General features: G+C 31.2%; 1 protein-coding gene across 1 annotated transcript; it reads right to left on the reverse strand.

Moving 5' to 3' along the window:
- Nucleotides 1-11,457: 11,457 nt before the first annotated feature.
- On the reverse strand, nucleotides 11,458-13,807 carry LOC137837238 (cytochrome P450 81E8-like). The gene is made up of 3 exons (XM_068646175.1): nucleotides 13,127-13,807; nucleotides 12,629-12,995; nucleotides 11,458-12,164 (listed from the first exon to the last, which is right to left on the reverse strand). The coding sequence occupies exons 1-3, from the start codon at nucleotides 13,642-13,644 to the stop codon at nucleotides 11,529-11,531; spliced, it is 1,521 nt and encodes a 506-aa protein (XP_068502276.1). The 5' UTR covers nucleotides 13,645-13,807; the 3' UTR covers nucleotides 11,458-11,528.
- Nucleotides 13,808-18,768: the final 4,961 nt, after the last annotated feature.

Below are 18,768 nucleotides of genomic sequence, written 5' to 3' on the forward strand. Positions count from 1 at the left end.
TGCAAGAGATTTTTCATATATTTTATCTCTTTGTCAACTTCAAATGTGACAATGTACTTTGCTTCAGTTGTTGATAAAGCAATACATATTTGTAACTTGGATTGCCAAGATAGAGCTCCCCCTACAAAAGTAGTTAAATATCCTGATGTGGATTTTTTGGAATCTACATCTTCAGCCATGTCTGCATTCGTGTATCCTACCAACATAGGATCTTCATTACCAAAACATAAACATCTCTTTTGGTAGTTCCCCTCAAATATCTTAATACCCATTTCACTGCATTCCAGTGCTTTTTGCCAGGATTGGACAAGAATTGACGCACAACACCAACTGCACGGGCAATATTTGGTCTTGTGTAAATCATGGTATACATTAGGCTTCCTACCGCGGGAGAATAAGGTACAATAAGGTACTCTGCTCATCTCTTTCTTTTCTTCTTCACTAGTCGGACACTGCATTGTTCTTAGCTTGAAATGTTCGACAAGTGGAACATTGACAAGTTTTGCCTTATTCATGTTGAAACTCTTGAGAACTTTCCCAATGTACTTCTCTTATGATAGCCATATCAACTACTTGGAGCAATCTCTGATCACCTTCATCCTAAGGATGACCCCTTCCATCTTGTATACAAAAACTAAAATCTGATACCACTGTTTGGGAAAATTCATAATTAATTCTCCCCTTTGGTGTAGATACAAGATGGGCGCGTAAGCAATAAGCAAATAATAGAAAATAAAGCAAAAAATATAATAATGAGAAAGAGATTTTTTAATGTGGGAAAACCTTCTCAATGCCTCCACTATGAAAGTAGAATTACAATATTTATTTCTTCTCACTTTGTTGGGATAACACTTAATCTCACCCAACAAGGATGAAATACAAAGTTTCTCTAGCATCTCACTAGGATTTCTAATCTCATCATTATGATAAAAATGCCTCTACTATGAAACTATGAAAGTGGGATTACAGTATTTGTCTCTCTCTGAGGATAACACTCAATTTCACCCAACAAGGATGAAATACAAAGTTTCTCTAACATCTCACTAGGATTTCTAATCTCACCATTATGGTGAAAACGCCTCCACTATGAAACTATGAATGAAAGGGAGACCTCTATTATTCTCCTAGTGTTTTAGAATAAACCTTTGGATTTAACAAATGCTAAAAAAAATCTTAGTTAATTAAATTCATTTCCGAGATTATATTAACCTCCATTAAATCTATTTTTTTTCTTGTAGTGTATGATATTCTTTAAACACTTTTAAACAATAAAAATTATTTTAATCATTAGAGAAAAAAAAACATAATTAATTAAGTATGTACTGGACAAGAGTGCTCGTATGCTCGGGACCTCAGTCCAAGCATCTGGGTATGGTTAACTCGATTTTTGGGCCCAAAGGACGAATCATGGGCTCGACCCAGTTTCGTTGGTAAGCTCGGTGAAGAATAATTAAAATAGAGAAAATGATAAGTTTGATCATATATTAATATAAAGTTGTTAGTTAAATATATATCTTGATATATATTAAGTTGTTAGAATAGAATATGTGTGGATATACATAGAGTTGTTAGTTAAATAAATATATGCATAAAGTTGTTAGTTGAATATAAAAAGTTGTTAAATAAGTCGAGAGCACCCGAGAATAAAGGTGCACGAGATTCTCTTCTATTGTTAGTACCGTGAGTAAAAGTGTTCGTGGACAGAATATTTTCATGTTATTAGCACCCAAACATGAAAGGTGCACGTGAGCATGTGGTTTTCTGTTATTCAGTAAAGATTATATTTTCGTGAGTGAAAGTTATTAGAGTAATAACTATAAAAGGGGTTTGAGACCCCTAGTAAAGGTATGTTGTTTTTTAGTACTAGAGACTGAAATTGATTATTATTTTGTATTCTCTCACTGACTTGATCATTAGAGTGTGATCAACAGGTAGAGTCCCCTCTGTCTCAACGGAGCGTTGTTCTAGTGCGCCAGGAGGAGGCAGACTAGAAGCGGAGCTTGCCCATCCAGTCAACTTGATCCCATCCACATTTGTGTTTGAGCTTTCTAACGTGATGAGAAACACTAGGCAAGGATTGTTGGGATTTGAAGGAAGCGATGCCCCCACCTTACATCATGGAGACCATGAGGGCTCTCCAGGAAGCCAACGAGGAATATAAACAAGAGCAAGAACGGATCTGAGAGGAAACCAGAGTTGAGAAAGTACTTCTACAAAATCGACTGATGGCAGAGATCGAGGACTCCCGGATAGCCAACAAGGAATTGTGCAAGTCCAATGAGGACTTACGTAGAAATCTACACCAATGTGACTGACGTTCCACTAGGGAACGAGGTCTGAACTTTTCTTTGAGCGATAGTCCCAAGCCATTTTCGCAGGCGATCATGGATGAGCTTGTGCCACGTCATTACATCACACCCAAGATTGCCTCTTTCACAGAGGTAGAGGACCTTGAAAATCATCTCACGGCATTCAATGCCCAAATGATTGTCTCTTGAGGAACGGATGTCATCCGCTGTAAGATGTTCATGAGTACTTTTACAGGTACAACCCTACAATGGTTCAGTGGGCTTCCTGATGGTCACATCACCTCTTTCGCTCGGTTCTCCAAATTGTTTAGAGAATAGTTCTTTGTCAATCAGGTCAAGCCTCCTAAGTTGTATGACCTTTTCAACGTAAGGCAGAGGGGGGAAGAGTCGTTGAAGGATTATCTAAATAGATTCTCGATGCTTGCGGTAAGACTCCAAACGCATGATGAAGACGTGATGGTCACCGCCTTCGAACAAGGGATCGCGGCGGAACCGTTCAGTGATTCGCTGATCAGAAATCCAACGGAGACATTTTCCAATATACGAGAACAAGTTGTTGCCCACATTGAAGCAGAGGAGGCCATAGTAAAAAAGAACGACAACTTGCATTTAAGGCAATCTAGGTCTAAGGAAAGTGCTCGAGGTCGGCCCTTGCGAGTCAACGAAACCTTAGCCGAGAAGAGAACAAACTCGAGGTACGTGTTATACGTAGCCAAGAGGGACGAGCCCAAGACAAAGGGCAGGGAGGAGTCAGATACTTTCCCTAGAAGATAGATCGGAGTCTGGGATCACAGAGAGATGCCTGGTTTGAGTTCTACAAGGCATTTAGACATAATGTCAAGCGATGCATAGCCGTGGGCTACTAGCTAGCTAGCTTGGTGGAGGAAGGGTTCCTGAAGGAGTATCTTGAGGCTAACCAGGGAGAGCCAAAAGGAGAGGTCGCTCTTAGAGACCAAGCACATGAGATATCGGTCCATGGAGAGTTGAACACTATCTCGAGAGGATTTTCAGGAAGAGGAAACTTTGCTTCCAAACGTAAGCGATATGCGCGAGTAGTGATGTCCTTGGAGGCAAGGAGACCTGATCATTCCTCGGAGCCTTCTCTCTACTTCACGAGTTCTGACCTGGAAGACGTGGTTCCTCAGGTGATATTTTTTGTCACCGTAGGAAGGAAGGTGCACAAAGTCTTGATTGATCAAGGGAGCTTGGCTGATGTGAAGTTCTGAACAACGTTTAATAGTTTGCAGTTATCTCCCGACTAGCTGAGGCCATACGATGGGTGCTTGGTCGGCTTCGCGTGAGATCAGGTGGAAGTACGAGGGTACATCAAGCTGAGGACGACCTTCTTTGATGGCACCGCGGCTAGGACGATTACCATAAGGTACATTGTGGTTAACGCGTTCTCCGCTTACAATTTGCTTTTGGGACGACCTTCCCTGAACAGATTGGGTGCGGTGGCCTCAACGACCCATATGAAGATGAAAATGCCCTATTCCGAGGGAGGAGTGATTATCATTAAGTCCGACTAGAAGACGACGCGAAAGTGCTACGACGGTAGCCTAAAAAATAGAAGAGGAACTTACACAATCATTGTTCAGGCAGGAGAGCCAAAATGGATTGCAGAGGCATAAGTCATCAATGAGAGGCGACTTGGACCTGTTGGAGAGGTTCAGGAAAAAGAGATATGAGAAAGCTCTCATCGGTTCCAAAACTTCGTTGTTGATGAATCCAACGAAGGAAGGAAGGTAAACCTGGACTTGCTAAATGGGGTGCGGGAACATGCCCGTATTAACTCAGAGGCTTTGAAGAGAAGGGTGGAGCTGAGGCAAAATACCAAGACGAGACCTTGGCAGTTCGAGGTTGCCAACTTGGTGATGTGAAAGGCCCATCCATACAGTTAGAAAACAAGTTGTCTCCAAAGTGGACTGGCCTATTTCACGTAGTCGAGGTGCTCAGGAATGGAGCGTGCAGGCTAGAAACCCTGGAGGGGAGAGCTATTCCTCGAACGTGGAACGTGGCAAACCTCAAGTTTTACTTCAGTTAAGATGTTTTGTTTTAATGCTTTCTTTTTTAACAATTCGATGTTTAAGGTGATGCTCTTTTTCCCTTGAAGGGTTTTTTAATGAGGTCATCTAATGATAAATTTGTTCTTGAAAGATGGTGCATTAGTTGAGTTAGCACACGAAGAGACGACCTAGCTCGGCGTCAGTACGACTACCCGAGTACATGCACCCTATGCGTGAAATGGTTATCTAGTGACAGGTAAGACGACCTAGCTTGGTGTTAGTACGACTATCCGAGCATAGGCGCCCTATGCGTAAATTGTTTATTTGGTGTCAGGTAAGACGACCTAGCTCGACGTCAATACGACTATCCGAGTATAGGCGCCCTGTGAAGATGAATTTGTTATTGAATTGTTTGTCTTAGCACATGGTAAGACACCTAGACTGGAATGAATAGTCATTCAAGTATAGGCGCTCTGTGAAGATGAATTTGTTGTTGAATTGTTTGTCTTAGCACATGGTAAGACAACCTATAACGAAATGAATAGAGTCACCTAAGTATAAACGCCCTGTGAAGATGAATTTTTTGTTGAATTGTTTGTTTTAGCACATGGTAAGACGACTTAGATCAAAATGAATAAAGTCATCCGAGTATAGGCGACTATCTCTGGGGCCTTCTTTGGTTTAAGAGATTCATCGGGCATCTTGGCAGCTGCCCTCATCCTCTTTGCCATTTCTTCCAGCTCTTTCTTGCTGATTTTGGACAACATCCTTTATGCAGAAAAAACAAGTGAAAGGTTAAAAAAAATAGTGAAGTTAGTCACACTAAGGGTAGGGAACGAGGAGTACCGGTATAAGCCTTCAGAGCATCAACAGTGTACTCCTTGCTCAGAAGGAAGGAAGTGTTAAAGGTGACCTTCAGGTTCATCAAGAATTTGCAGACCTCTTGATCTGATGAGGACAGGTCGTCCAGGCGCCAAGCGCTCTGGAATCTGGGTTTTGGAGTCCAATACAAAGGAAACCCGTCCAAAAGGGTCGGATCTCCCTTGTTAGCTCGAAATTTGAGGAATTTGTCTTTGAAGTTTTTGTAGGAAGATTGGAAGAGGGTGAACAAGGCTCTTCCACGGGCACCATTTAAGGATACTCATAGTTGCCAGCCCGAATGTTTGGCCTCAAAGAAATAAAGAAAAACTTCTACAATCATAGAAAGACCGAGCTGTGAACACAAAATGGTAAAGGCACAAACGAATGCCTAACTATTTGGGTGTAGCTAGGCAGGAGCTACGTTGAGCTCAGTTAATAATTCTTTTTCAAAAATTGACTGGGACAGACGCAGGAGAACTTTTTTAAAGACAGTAGCGTAAAAGAAGCAAAATAGACCCTTGGGGTCCGAGGATTCATCGCAACACACCGGCTCGTCTTCCCTACATGCAGTTATTCTTACGAATCTATCATGCGCCTTATGGAAGTGATAACCACTTTTTCTTAAGGTTACAACACGCTCACGGGAGGTATAGAAGGAGGTCTCGTCTAAAAGGTTTTTAGGGGCCCAAGGATACGTGGTATTGTAATCCATTGCAAATTATATCTAGAACAAAAAGGCACAAACACAAAACAGATACAAGTATCGTTCAGACCAAGAAGTATGAGCAAGTTAGGAGTAAAATGAAGGCACATTCTAAATCCATACAATGCAATCAGCGAGTAAGAAATAATCATTGGCATAAAGTAATGAATCCAAAGAAAATCCCAGCTCAGGCTATACAACTAGTAATATGAAAGCTCGATGATAAGATCAGACAATACAATTGACAAGATGAATGCTTGTTGATGGAGATTGGTAAAGGAAAAATACCTGTTACGATAAATGATTGAAAAGGAGAAGTTTCTTTGTTGTGGAAAATCTTGAGGGCACGAGAATTTTTGGAGTGAGGAAGTGGATGTGTGAAGGGGAAGCTGAGAAGGATGAAAGGGTTTTAGAGGTTTAGAGAAATGAAACAATGAAATGGGAGTAAGATTTGAAACGTAAACTTATTCGAATAAGGGAATGCCAAGCGGCAATATTTTCCCACCGTTGATGAAGATGCCACGTGTATGCTCTGGATTAAGTGTGGTGTGACATCACCTCAGAAACACTTCGTTTAGGGTGCCTCACCTACTTGTTGGGGAATACGTCACATCAGCCGCAAGTCTCTTCGCTTAGCCAAGCTTAGCTCGAGCATGGGGAGCTTGTGTACTGGATAAGAGTGTTCGTGTGCTCGGGACCTCGGTCCAAGCATCTGGGTATGGTTAGCTCGGTTTTTGGGTCCAAAGGGCGGGTCATGGGCTTGGGCCAGTGTCGTTGGTAAGTCTGGTGGAGAATAATTAGAATAGAGAAAATAATAAGTTTGGTCATATATTAATATAAAGTTGTTAGTTAAATATATATGTTGATAATATTAAGCTGTTAGTAGGGTTGGGCAAAAAATCTGGTTTTGTCAAACTGCTCCACTTTTACACTGCTCTAATCCATTGAAAATCTGTTTATCTAAATCCAGTTTTTAATTTGATCCACATTTTTATTATATTTCCAAATCAGATATCCATTTTGTTTATATGGATTTTAGAAATTGGAAAATCCAAATTTCTAATCCAAATTTTTGAAAGGAGACTCTCACTCCATACCTCTACCCAAACCACTTTATTATACTTTTTCTCATTTTTGGTTCCCTCTCTCTCCGCACCTCTCTCTCCGGCCTTTTATTAATTTTTTGTGATTTTATTTGTTCTCTCTCACACACAATGAAACAACCAAGTCTTATAATTTTTTTTATAATTTTATTTGCTCCAATATTTTATACATAATAAATTAATATAATATTTTCAAATTTCAAGTATTATATGTAGGTGTATTTTAATGTTAAGAATATATATATTATGTTATGTTTAAGTTTTTTAGTATTATTAAATTATAATTTTATTATATTTTCTTTATATTTATAATATTCAACTCTTTTACATGTTATTATATTAATATATTAATATTATGTTAATTTTAAAAAATACATGGATTTTGATTTAAAATACAATTTACCTTATTTTTTTATAAAAATATGGATTTGATATAAAATCTAATTTGGATTTGAATTTTTAAATTATTTTTATAAAAAATATGGATTTGAATTATAAATCTGATTCAAATATCTGGATTTTTTACTCTCTTTTTTTCACAAACAATTTTTTTTTTCTTCACTTAAATACTGTATAAATTTTCAGTTGTCTTCATGTATATACACTTGAGAGGGACCATATACAAACAGTAATATACCAAAAAAAATTATCTAAAAATATATTTACATTTAAATAATATTCTAAGTAAAATATAAATTCAATGGTTGATTTTTTACACTCATTACTTTAACAATAACATAAAAAAAATCACCAATTTTATGTATAGTTTGTAATTGTATATATTTACTTTTTCTGTATCACTGAATATTGATTATCTGTAATTTTAATTTTTAGTATTATTAAATTATTATTTTATTATATATTTTTAATATTTATATGATATTAATTTTTTTACATATTTTTATATTAATATTGTTAGTTTTTTTAGAAAATATAATTTTAGTTTGAAAAATAATTTTTTTCATCAAGAGGATATTCATTTTAGAATTTTGAAAAATAAATTTTTTCTACTGAATTGACATCAGTGAAAAATAATCCCTTTCATACAATTTATTTTAATATTTTAAAAATTAAATATTTTTTATAACAAAAAAATAAAAAATAGAGAATGTTTTATATTAAGTTTTTTTATCAAAATTAAAATATGCATAATACGAAAATTTTAAATTAAACATATTAAAATTATTTAATTTATATTTTATCTGAATAGATATAACTGAAAATAAAATCAGGATAAAAAATTTCTCCTAAAATCAAACTTACTTATTTAAATATATATTAAATAAATAATAAATGCGTAAAATGTAAAAATGTTAAGCTACTATAAAATATTAAAATTAATAACTAATTGAAAACGTAAGCTTAACGTTAAAAAAATTAATAATTAATCTTTATCATAAAAAAATTAAATTACATTACATTGGATTTGGATTTTAGATCCAATCCAAATATTTGGATTTTAGATCCAATCCAAATATTTGGATTTGGATTTATAAAAATCCAAATTGTTTTTAAAAAAAATATGGATTTAGATTTTAAATCTGATCCAAATATTTGGATTTGGATTGGATTTTTGAAAATCCACTCCATGACCACCCTTAGCTAATATATGTGAATATACACAGAACTGTTAGTTAAATAAATATATGTGTAAAGTTGTTAGTTGAATATATAAAGATGTTAAATAAGTGGAGAACACCCAAAAATAAAGGTGCACGAGATTCTCTTTTGTTGTTAGCACCATGAGTAAAGGTGCATGGCAGGTGATTTTCTGTTATTATTTTATGCTTTCAATAGAGATTATATTTTCGTGAGTGAGAGTTGTTAAAGGATTAACTATAAAAGGGGTTTAAAACGAAATAGGTAAATAACTTGAGAAAAAAATCTGTATATTACAAATTATTTATATATCCTTAATAAATAACAATGAATATAAATAATGATATATAATATGAAGCTATAAAAAAAATATGAATAAAAAATAATAATAAATCACACGGATTTAATAACTAGTTGTCAATAAAAGAACAATCTAATCTTCTTCTCATCACAGTATCCTTTAAAAAAAATAAGATTTTTTTGTTTAGTGAAGAGTAAAGAAGAAATCCCCTTATACGTTATAATCTATATTAATGAAAGTTTTGAAGGAGTACAGTAGGATAATTGAAAGTTTCCAACCAAAGACTGAGTCAAAAAATTTGTGTCCTATTATATATAAGTCAGTTTACAGCAGTTATGCTCACAGTGATTGGGGAAGAGAAAAGGATAGGTGATTTGATCGTCATAATGATAATATTGCAATAGTTTTTTTATTTTGCTTACAAATGCCACTAATATTGTTTATTTATCATTAGAAATTATATGATCATCACACTTATAACATTAAATATTATATTCTCACAAAATTTATTTATAATTTCTTAATTGATGTTACTAAGGTTATTATTGTTTGCATATGAAATCCTAATCTTATAGGGTTTTAGAAAGAGAGAACTTGAAGGTTCAGACAATGGTCCTTTACATCATTGAATCAAATTAACACCAGTTCTATATTTATTTTAAAGGGATAAAAAAACAAATTCATTAAGGATCTACCTTCTTTAGCAGTGTACTAAAAAATAATCCACCTTCCTACTTGGAAATAATATGGAAAGTCCACATAACAATTCAGTACAAAATAAATATGTTCAAAATTTTGAAACTAAAGATAAAATGGAACCCATTTTTTTAAATTGAATAAAACAGAAAAAAGAACACATGGAATAAAAAACATAGTATAATGAATCATGCTACACAAATTTCTAATCAGATTACTAATCTTGCTGATAAAAAAAAAAAATCAGATTACTAATCACTAATCGTTGTTTACGTATTAATGATCAATCATTCTTTAATTTAATTCATATTTTTCTCTAGTTTGGAATATGATTGGATCAACTAAGAATTTCATTTAATATAAAATAATGACTAAAAAATCATTAAATAAAAATTATTTTTAGAGATTTAAATAATTAATTATTAAATTAAATACTATTTTATAAATTAAAAAACAATTAATATTTAAAGTATTTTTTATTAATAAAAAATTATAAAATAATTTTAAATTAATATATATTCTAAGTTAGTCTAATTAAGTAATTTAAATATCAATTAAAAAATTATTTTATAAATTTTTGTTAATAATAAAATTCACTTTAAATATCTATAAAAAAAATAATATATAATTTAATTAACATAATAACTAATATTTTTATCTCCAAATTTAATTATTATTTAATAAATTTTTTATAAAACTTTCTCAATTCCTATTAATAGATTAATGAGTAGTTAGCAATAAGCAATTTACATAAGATTTAATTTGAAGTATAGGAGAGCATTTGAAATCATAATCGTAAGACTTTCTAACTATTAAACTTTCATACTAATATCAGATCTTCCCCTTTTAATTTATTCCTTTTAAGTTGAGTTAACTTTTTTTAACCAAAAATTAATAATATCACGCCTTTCTCTTTTAATGTAAAATGTTTTTTTAAAAAAAAAAACTGATATGTCTATTTCTAAATGATTTTGTTTATGTTATATATTAGATTAAATACTATATAAAAGATAAAATAAATTCATTTATTTTATGAGAATTAGGAAACTGACTAGCGTGAAAAACAATCAACTGAAAATAGTCAAGTAACGGGTCTTAATAATTTAAAAAAAATGCATAAATTTAACATTATTAACTAAATAAAATATTTTTAATACACTTAAATTAGTCAAATAACTTTTAGATATTTATAGACTAAAGTAGGAAACTGACTAGCGTTAAAAACAAACTGAAAATGGTCAAGTAACGGGTCTTAATAATTTTAAAAAAAGCATAAATTTAACCTTATTAACTAAATAAAATATTTTATTACACTTAAATTATTTAAATTAGTCAAATGACTTTTAAATATTTATATACAAAAGTAGGAAACTGACTAGCGTTAAAAACAATCAACTGAAAATGGTCAAGTAACGGATCTTAATAATTTAAGAAAAAAACCATAAATTTAACATTATTAACTAAATAAAATATTTTTAATACACTTAAATTAGTTAAATGACTTTTAAATATTTATATACGAAAGTAGAATATGGCACCAAACACTATAAGGAGTATAAATTAGTCAAATAAAGAATGTGAGAATGATGATACAATTCATATGATGAGAGTTGAAATCAATATTTAAATTTTGTTATTTTTTTAATAGTATTTGTTACATTACAGATACGTTAATTGACGGTTTCCGAACTCAATTCCAATTTTTAATATCGAGTTTTTGACTTCTTATGACCTTTCTAAAGAACATATCTCTAGCAGATCAAACTTTCATATTTTTTTTATAGAATTTCACTTTACGGACCGTGCAATACCAATTAAACAAATGAATTGAAGCAGTGAACATGGGAAGCACACAGAAACAAGTCTCAACATCCTATGATTTGTTTTAAAACAAGGTATTATTAATTTATTTTATTAATGCATATTTCCATAACTTTATCAAGAAGATTGCTACATTGGTTTGCTTTCAGTAGCACTGGAAAGCATATCCCTAATTGATGGTGATTGCCACACTTGGCACATAGCTTCTAAAGGAATCTTTTTTCCCACAGTAATCCCTTTTCCTTCAGCCATATCAATTGCTTCATTAGTAGTTCGTTTCCACTCAAAACATTGAATTAATAAACCCAAAGCTAAGCTCACTGTACGTTGAGCTAAGTTTGCTCCAGGACAAGCCCTTCTCCCCAATCCAAAATGAAGTAACTTGTTAGCTTCATTTTCATTCTCAAATCTCTCCGGCTTAAAACGCATTGGGTCACTCCACAAATTGGGATCTCTGTGAATAGCCCAAGCATTCACTAACAAAATTGTGTTTTGTGGAAGATTGTATTTTCCAATAGTGCAATCTTCTGAAGAGAAATGGGGTACCAACATTGGAGCCGCAGGATGCAAACGAAATGTCTCATAGACAATGCTTTGAAGATAAGGAAGTTTAGAAATGTTAACTTCATCTACTAGACAGTTTTGACCTATATGACTGTCTAATTCCTTTTTTGCCTTCTTTACTATTTCTGGATTGTTTAACAAATTACTCATTGCCCATTCTAAAGTTACAGATGATGTGTCTGTTCCTGCCATTAACATAACCTGGAATACAATAAATAAAAATCTCTTAAAATAATAAACACAATTTATATATATAACATTTTAAATAATATCCTTCTCTCTAATGTTTGTATATTTCTTCCAAAACTTCATATAAAAAAAAAAACAGTTTATTTCAATTTAATTAAGACCAATGAATGCTCACAACAAGTCAACATTTAGGTCTTTTAAGATCACATGTCATCTTTAATGCTCCATGTACTATTTTCCACTCTCCAATTTTTGTTTCAATCATTTCATTCACAAAGTTATCCATTCCCATCCCAATCTCAAACAAGTATTCATGAAAGCTAAAAGACCGACTTATCCATATATACCAATAATCATCTCAATATTTATTATACTAGTTAGGCATTTACTTTAATTCAATTTCAAAAATGGTAATTTACTTGTTTTCACTCTTATAAACAACCCCAAATGATAGAGAGGAATTGTTAAGAAATTACCAGGGCAAGTCCTTTGATGATTTCATCCGTATAGTATTCTGGTTGTGATTGTTGTTGTGTTAAAAGATGATCTATCATAGTATTGGCGCTCTCTTTTCTGTTACGATGTTCATCAATGAGTCCTTGTAAGAACGTATCACATCTATAAGCAATCCTCTTCAGCTTCTTCTCCAAATCATCAAAATCAAACAACCTCAGCAGAGCCAAGAAGTCTCCAGGGTTATTTGCCCCTCCCAAAATCACCAACTCTTTAATAATCTCTCGAAATTGCCTTGCTTCTTCCAAATCACTCACATCACAATCTTCACCGTAATATCTCTTCCCCGATACCATCCTCATTATAATGTTAAACGTCATCTCCGAAAACCTTCAATAAATTATAGAAAACAGAGCAAAATTAAAAAAAAATATATATATTTGAAGTATAATCAAAGGTTTGCTATCTACTCTTTCAACAATTTCTACCTAATTTAACTCTACAAACGAAACCAAATTCACCTGGATTTCAGTTCAACTTTGGCGAAGCCGTTGCGCGAGTCGCGAGCGAGCCTACGCATGAGCCTCATGATCTCGTCCCTTCGGATTTCTGAGAAGGAGTTCAAACGGTGCGATGAGAGAACCTCGAGCGACATGATGCGGCGGAGGTTGCGCCAGTGGTCGCCGTAGGGGGACACCGCGACAGTGGTGTTGTTGTAGCCGATGTACTTGCCTATGAGGAAGCGAGGCCGGTTCGCCAAGACGATGTCGTTTTTGGTGAAGCATTCCTGCACTGCCTCTGCCGACGAAACGACAATGACGAAGCGCGAACCGAACCAGAGAGAGAAGACTTTGCCGTGCTTCTGCGAAAGGGCGTAGAACGTGCGGTGGAGCGGTTGTTTCATCTGGTGGAGGTTTCCGATTATGGGGAAGGAGAATGGCCCCGGAGGAAGGTTCCAGAACCTTCTTGTTTTGAACAAGAAGCTCACAGAGAAGAGAAGAATGATGAATGTGAGAAAGAAGTAAAAAAGAGTGGCCATGGTTAGTGGTGTGAGTTAAGACGGTGTTTGGGCAGATTCTTGTTTGTGTGAGTTTATATAAAGACGTGAGAAGGGTGTGAAGACAAATCCACATGGAAGTTCGCCCTGGATAGTTAGGCCAGGATAGAGCTTACGTAATGGATGATTTCATACAACGCTTAGCATCACCGCTTACGAAGACAGAACTTCCCTAATGATATCTTAACTTCACTACTATTATTTTAATATTTTTTATATCATTTAATTTTAAAATTACTTTTTATTATATATATTTATTTTTAAATTTATCACACCAAAAATAATATATAACATTAAGATTCTCAAAATATCATTTTCCTTCAATAATAATTCACATTTATAAAATTATATTACAACTCTCAACTCTTAATACTTTATTTTAATACTTTTTTATATTATTTAATTTTAAATTTATTATTTATTATATATATATTTTTAAACTCATCTCATAAAAAATTATATGCAACTCATTTACTCAAAGTATTATTTTCCAACTTCGAATTACTGTTACGTGACAACACTACCGCAACACAACACAACACAAAAGGAAACTTGGCACGCAGTTCAAGATTATTTCCACCGTAAGATTTAAGGATATTTTAAATTTTAAAAAATTTAGAAAATGTTGTTTTGATTTTCACCAAATACATGTCTTCCTTCTATACAAATATCTCAGCATTCAAAACCTTCTTTGACCACAAGACTATGCCTTTAAAGTTCTGATTAGAAATGATATTTGAGAATTACAAATATTATTATTTTATATTTTATTTAAAAAAATTATAAAATAAAAATGAGATAAAAAAACTAGTATTAAAGAAACTTATTTTATGAGATATTGAATGTTAATAATAACAATTATATTTAGAACACGGATAAAAAAAACATTTCTCCAACGATTTAATAAATTAATATTTTAATTATATATTTTTTAATTTAAAATATTATTATATTATTATATTAAGTTGGGAAATGAAAGTGTGATACTTTTTGTGGTGTCAAAGAAGTTTTTCTCTTATGTTATCATCACTTCTCAAAAAAGACTGCTGAAGACGATTGGTTGACATAAAGTGGAAGATAACACTGGACTGTGCAAATATGATGGCATGTTGTACTGCCAAAGACCATTGTTATTAGGTTTTATTGATATGGATGTTTAACATGTAGTACTTGCCAACTTTTCAAAAATACAAGTTTGATACTTCTCTTTATCCACATTTTTACTTTACAACTTTTATTTAATAATAAAACACTATAATCAATTAAAAAATATAAATAAAATAATACTATTATTAATTGACAAAATGCAAAAAAATTAGAATGCTAAAATATCTTTGTCAGCCAACTTTTGTCCAACTAACAACTTTGTTTTATGGTGTTGCAAAATTTCCATTTTTAACAAGTGAACTAGGTCATAATCTATCTATATATATATATCATTGTCAGATATATTTTTATCAACAAAGGCAAGAAATTAATTTATAACATTTTTAGAAAAATATTACAATTTTTTACAAAAAGACATAATGTACAATAAAAATATCTAAAATATTTCTGCGTTTATAATTTATAATTATTCTATACGTACTTTTATATTTTAAAATTGTTGTATGATTTTTCTATTGTAACTAAAAAATGAAGAAAAGTTAAAATTAATATAAATTTATTTTACTTTTTATTCCTTATAATATCTTACACTCGTTTAATAAAAACCTTTTTATAAGTTATAAGGGTAATACTAAAATTTTTACGAGGTCAAAATTAAAATTATAAAATATACTAGTTAAAAAAATCTTCGGGGACAATTCCCCTATTCTTATATGACGATTTAATTAAAAAGGTTTACTCAATTAAGTACAAGCACTATATTATATATATATATATATATATATATATAATTTTAAATGGAAACATTTAAAAAAAAAACTTACTACTTATATAATAACATATTAAATTTCTCTACCTTTTTTAGTAAAAAAATTTCTAATTAAATGTTTATTATTATTATTTTAAATTTTAAATTTGAAGTGGAATTTACATTTTGAATCTTGAAATAATCATATTTAGGAAACAAACAATTAGTTTCGCAAAGGTAAATTTGAATAGAATTTTAAAAAAATTGAAAACCACTTTATTAGACTAAGTTAAGGGTTCTTATCAAACAAGTCACAATATTTTTAGAAGCTTATAAAAGATATTTAAGCTTTTAAGCATCACTAAAAAAAAGTATTAATCGACAGATATTTTTAACACATCTGATGACTTTATAGCTAAATCCTAAATTCTACGAATATTACCTACAAAATTAAATTTAAAGATAAATTTATCATTATTTACAAAATATTATTCTTAAAACTAAATTCGTAGGTAAACATATAGATTATTATCTATATATCTCTACCCGTAAATAAATTTTAAAATTATCCATAAATTTTACCCTCGAATATAAATAAATTTAATATTAAAATTAATTATCAATACAAATATTTTTATTAACCATATTAAGAATATTCTTAAATATTAAGAATATAAATAATCTTAATAATTTTAATTTTTTTAATAATATAAATAATATTAATCATAAGAATTATATACGTAACATTAAAAGTATTATTATAATACAAATAACTATAAAATCATAATTAATATTAATAAATAATAATAGTAAATAATAATTATAAATAATAATCATAATTAATAGGTATTTATACTATTAGTATTATAAAATTAATAATATTAACATAATAATATTTAATAATATTTAATCATTAATAATATTTAATAATATTAGTAATATTTAATAATATTAATAATAATTAATAATATTAATAATAATTAATAATATTTAATAATATTTAATAATACTAGCGGAAACACAAGTGTTGTAGCGCCTGTGTATCCGGATTTTCTTATTTTGTTCAACTTTTACGATAATAAAAAATTAACATAAATATAAAAATAATTTTACATAAGTCAAAATTGAAAAACAAAAAATAACATGTAAAAGAAAAATGATAATTTGATTAATCAACCTTTTTTTTTCTCTTAAGGTTTGAATTTCTCTTCTTCCAGCTTTTTCTTTTTTTTTCATTTCTGATTTTAGCATCAGAGAGTACGATGATGTTCACGTTAAGGGATAAATAAAAAGAATGATGGTTTTACCAATTTTACCAAATAACAGAGTTGTTTGAAATGAAATGGAGAGAGTGATTGAAAATTAATGTTATTTTATTTGATACGTCAGATTTGGTGTGGGAATGGAAGAGTGAGGGTGAGAGTATGCTCTCTTTATTTCTGTTGTTGTCTTAAAATATTAATAGTATTAATAGTATTATTAATATTATTAAGATTATTAATATTATTAATATTATTAATATTATTAATATTTAATAATATTTAATAATATTAACAATATTTAATAATATTAACAATATTTAATATTAATAATACTTAATAATATGAATAATATTTAATAATATTAATAATACTTAATAATATTTAATAATATTAATAATACTTAATAATATTTAATAATATTAATAATACTTACGACAGTCTTAGAAACAACGTACCTTAACCTGGGGTCTGATGTCCCCTTTTATAGTTTACCTTTTGTAACAACTTTTTATCACGAGAATTTAATCTCAACAGAAAGCGCACTCAAGAGGAGAAACATATTATGTTTAGGGGCGCCTTTGTTAGAAAAGATGGCTTTAAACTAGAGGGGTGGTGAATTGTTTAAAGGGGTTTTCGCAAACTTTTCAAAGCTAGAATGAATTTATTTCAGAAACCAATTGATTCAGCAATTCAATTAGCCAAAACAACAAGCAAAAACTGTAATACTAGAAAAAACAATCGGTTGTTTCTTCGAAACAATCGGTTGTTTATACCAGCAAACAACAAACAAACTGAAATTAAAGTGTTAGGGATAGAGAGATTGTACACAGTTGTTTATACTGGTTCACTCCAAACTAGAGCTACATCCAGTCTTCTCAGAAACCCTGAGGATAACCACTAAGCAATCACCACTTGATCACTTACACCACAATCAAGAGAATGACCTGGAACACCTCAAGAAACACACTCTCCTTGGCCAACACTAAGATTGTTGATCTTGAACACCTCAAGAACACACAGCCAATCTCAGCAAAACACACAAACGAATTGTTCAGCAGTTTACAAAGATTACACTTGTTACAGATGAATATCTGAAATCAATACAAGTAGAATCCTATTCCAGCACCTTGATCAATCTCTCAACTCTTAACCAATCTCAGAACTCTTTGAAAAACTCTTAGTTGTTGTTCTTAAAAAAACTTTGTCTCAAGATTCTTAATCCTTAAAAACAGTTTTTCATAATATATTCAAGAATATAGTTTGTTATCAAATCTTAACAAACTCTTAATTGCATTTAAAATAGATTGGTCAAAGCATTTAATGAATGGAGCGTATTCAGTTAAAGCATTTAAAGCTCAGTCAAAGAAAACAGTTTTTCTGTTATGGTTTCAAAACAAACAATCGATTGTTTCCTCGAATCAATCGGTTATTTTGTTACTTAACAGATTTCACCATTCAAAAACAATTTTCAAACTTTCTCAAAACACCTAAGTGTAAACAATCGGTTGTTTCGACAAAACAATCGGTTGTTTCAACTTAGTTTGAAAAACATTTTACTTTGATAAAGATTGAGATGCTAATTGCTTGAGATTTAATCTAAGGGTGGATTACAACATTAAACTACCCCAGAACAAAGCTTAAACCAGCACAGCAACACACAGCAAAGCAGAGGCTTCAACATCCTTCAAAGGATTTGGATTCTTCAAAACATTGAACACCACTTGGTTCAACAATCTCCCTCTATTTGATGAAGACAAATCCCTGATGCTTGTGTTGTACTTGATTAAATATGAAGCAGTTCCTGCAATAGAAATTTGAGCAATATTTTGAACTTTTGATATTCTGTTAGCATACAGATAAACATTTAAGGCTTAAAACAGTTAATATCAGAAACAAAATACATGTTACTGTTTTTAAACAAAATGAAAAACAGAGATATTTAAACAAACTGGAAACACAAACACAACATATATCTCCCCCTATTTGTCT

This window comes from Phaseolus vulgaris, chromosome 4 (genome assembly GCF_000499845.2).
Source record: "Phaseolus vulgaris cultivar G19833 chromosome 4, P. vulgaris v2.0, whole genome shotgun sequence".
Lineage (NCBI taxonomy): Eukaryota > Viridiplantae > Streptophyta > Magnoliopsida > Fabales > Fabaceae > Phaseolus > Phaseolus vulgaris.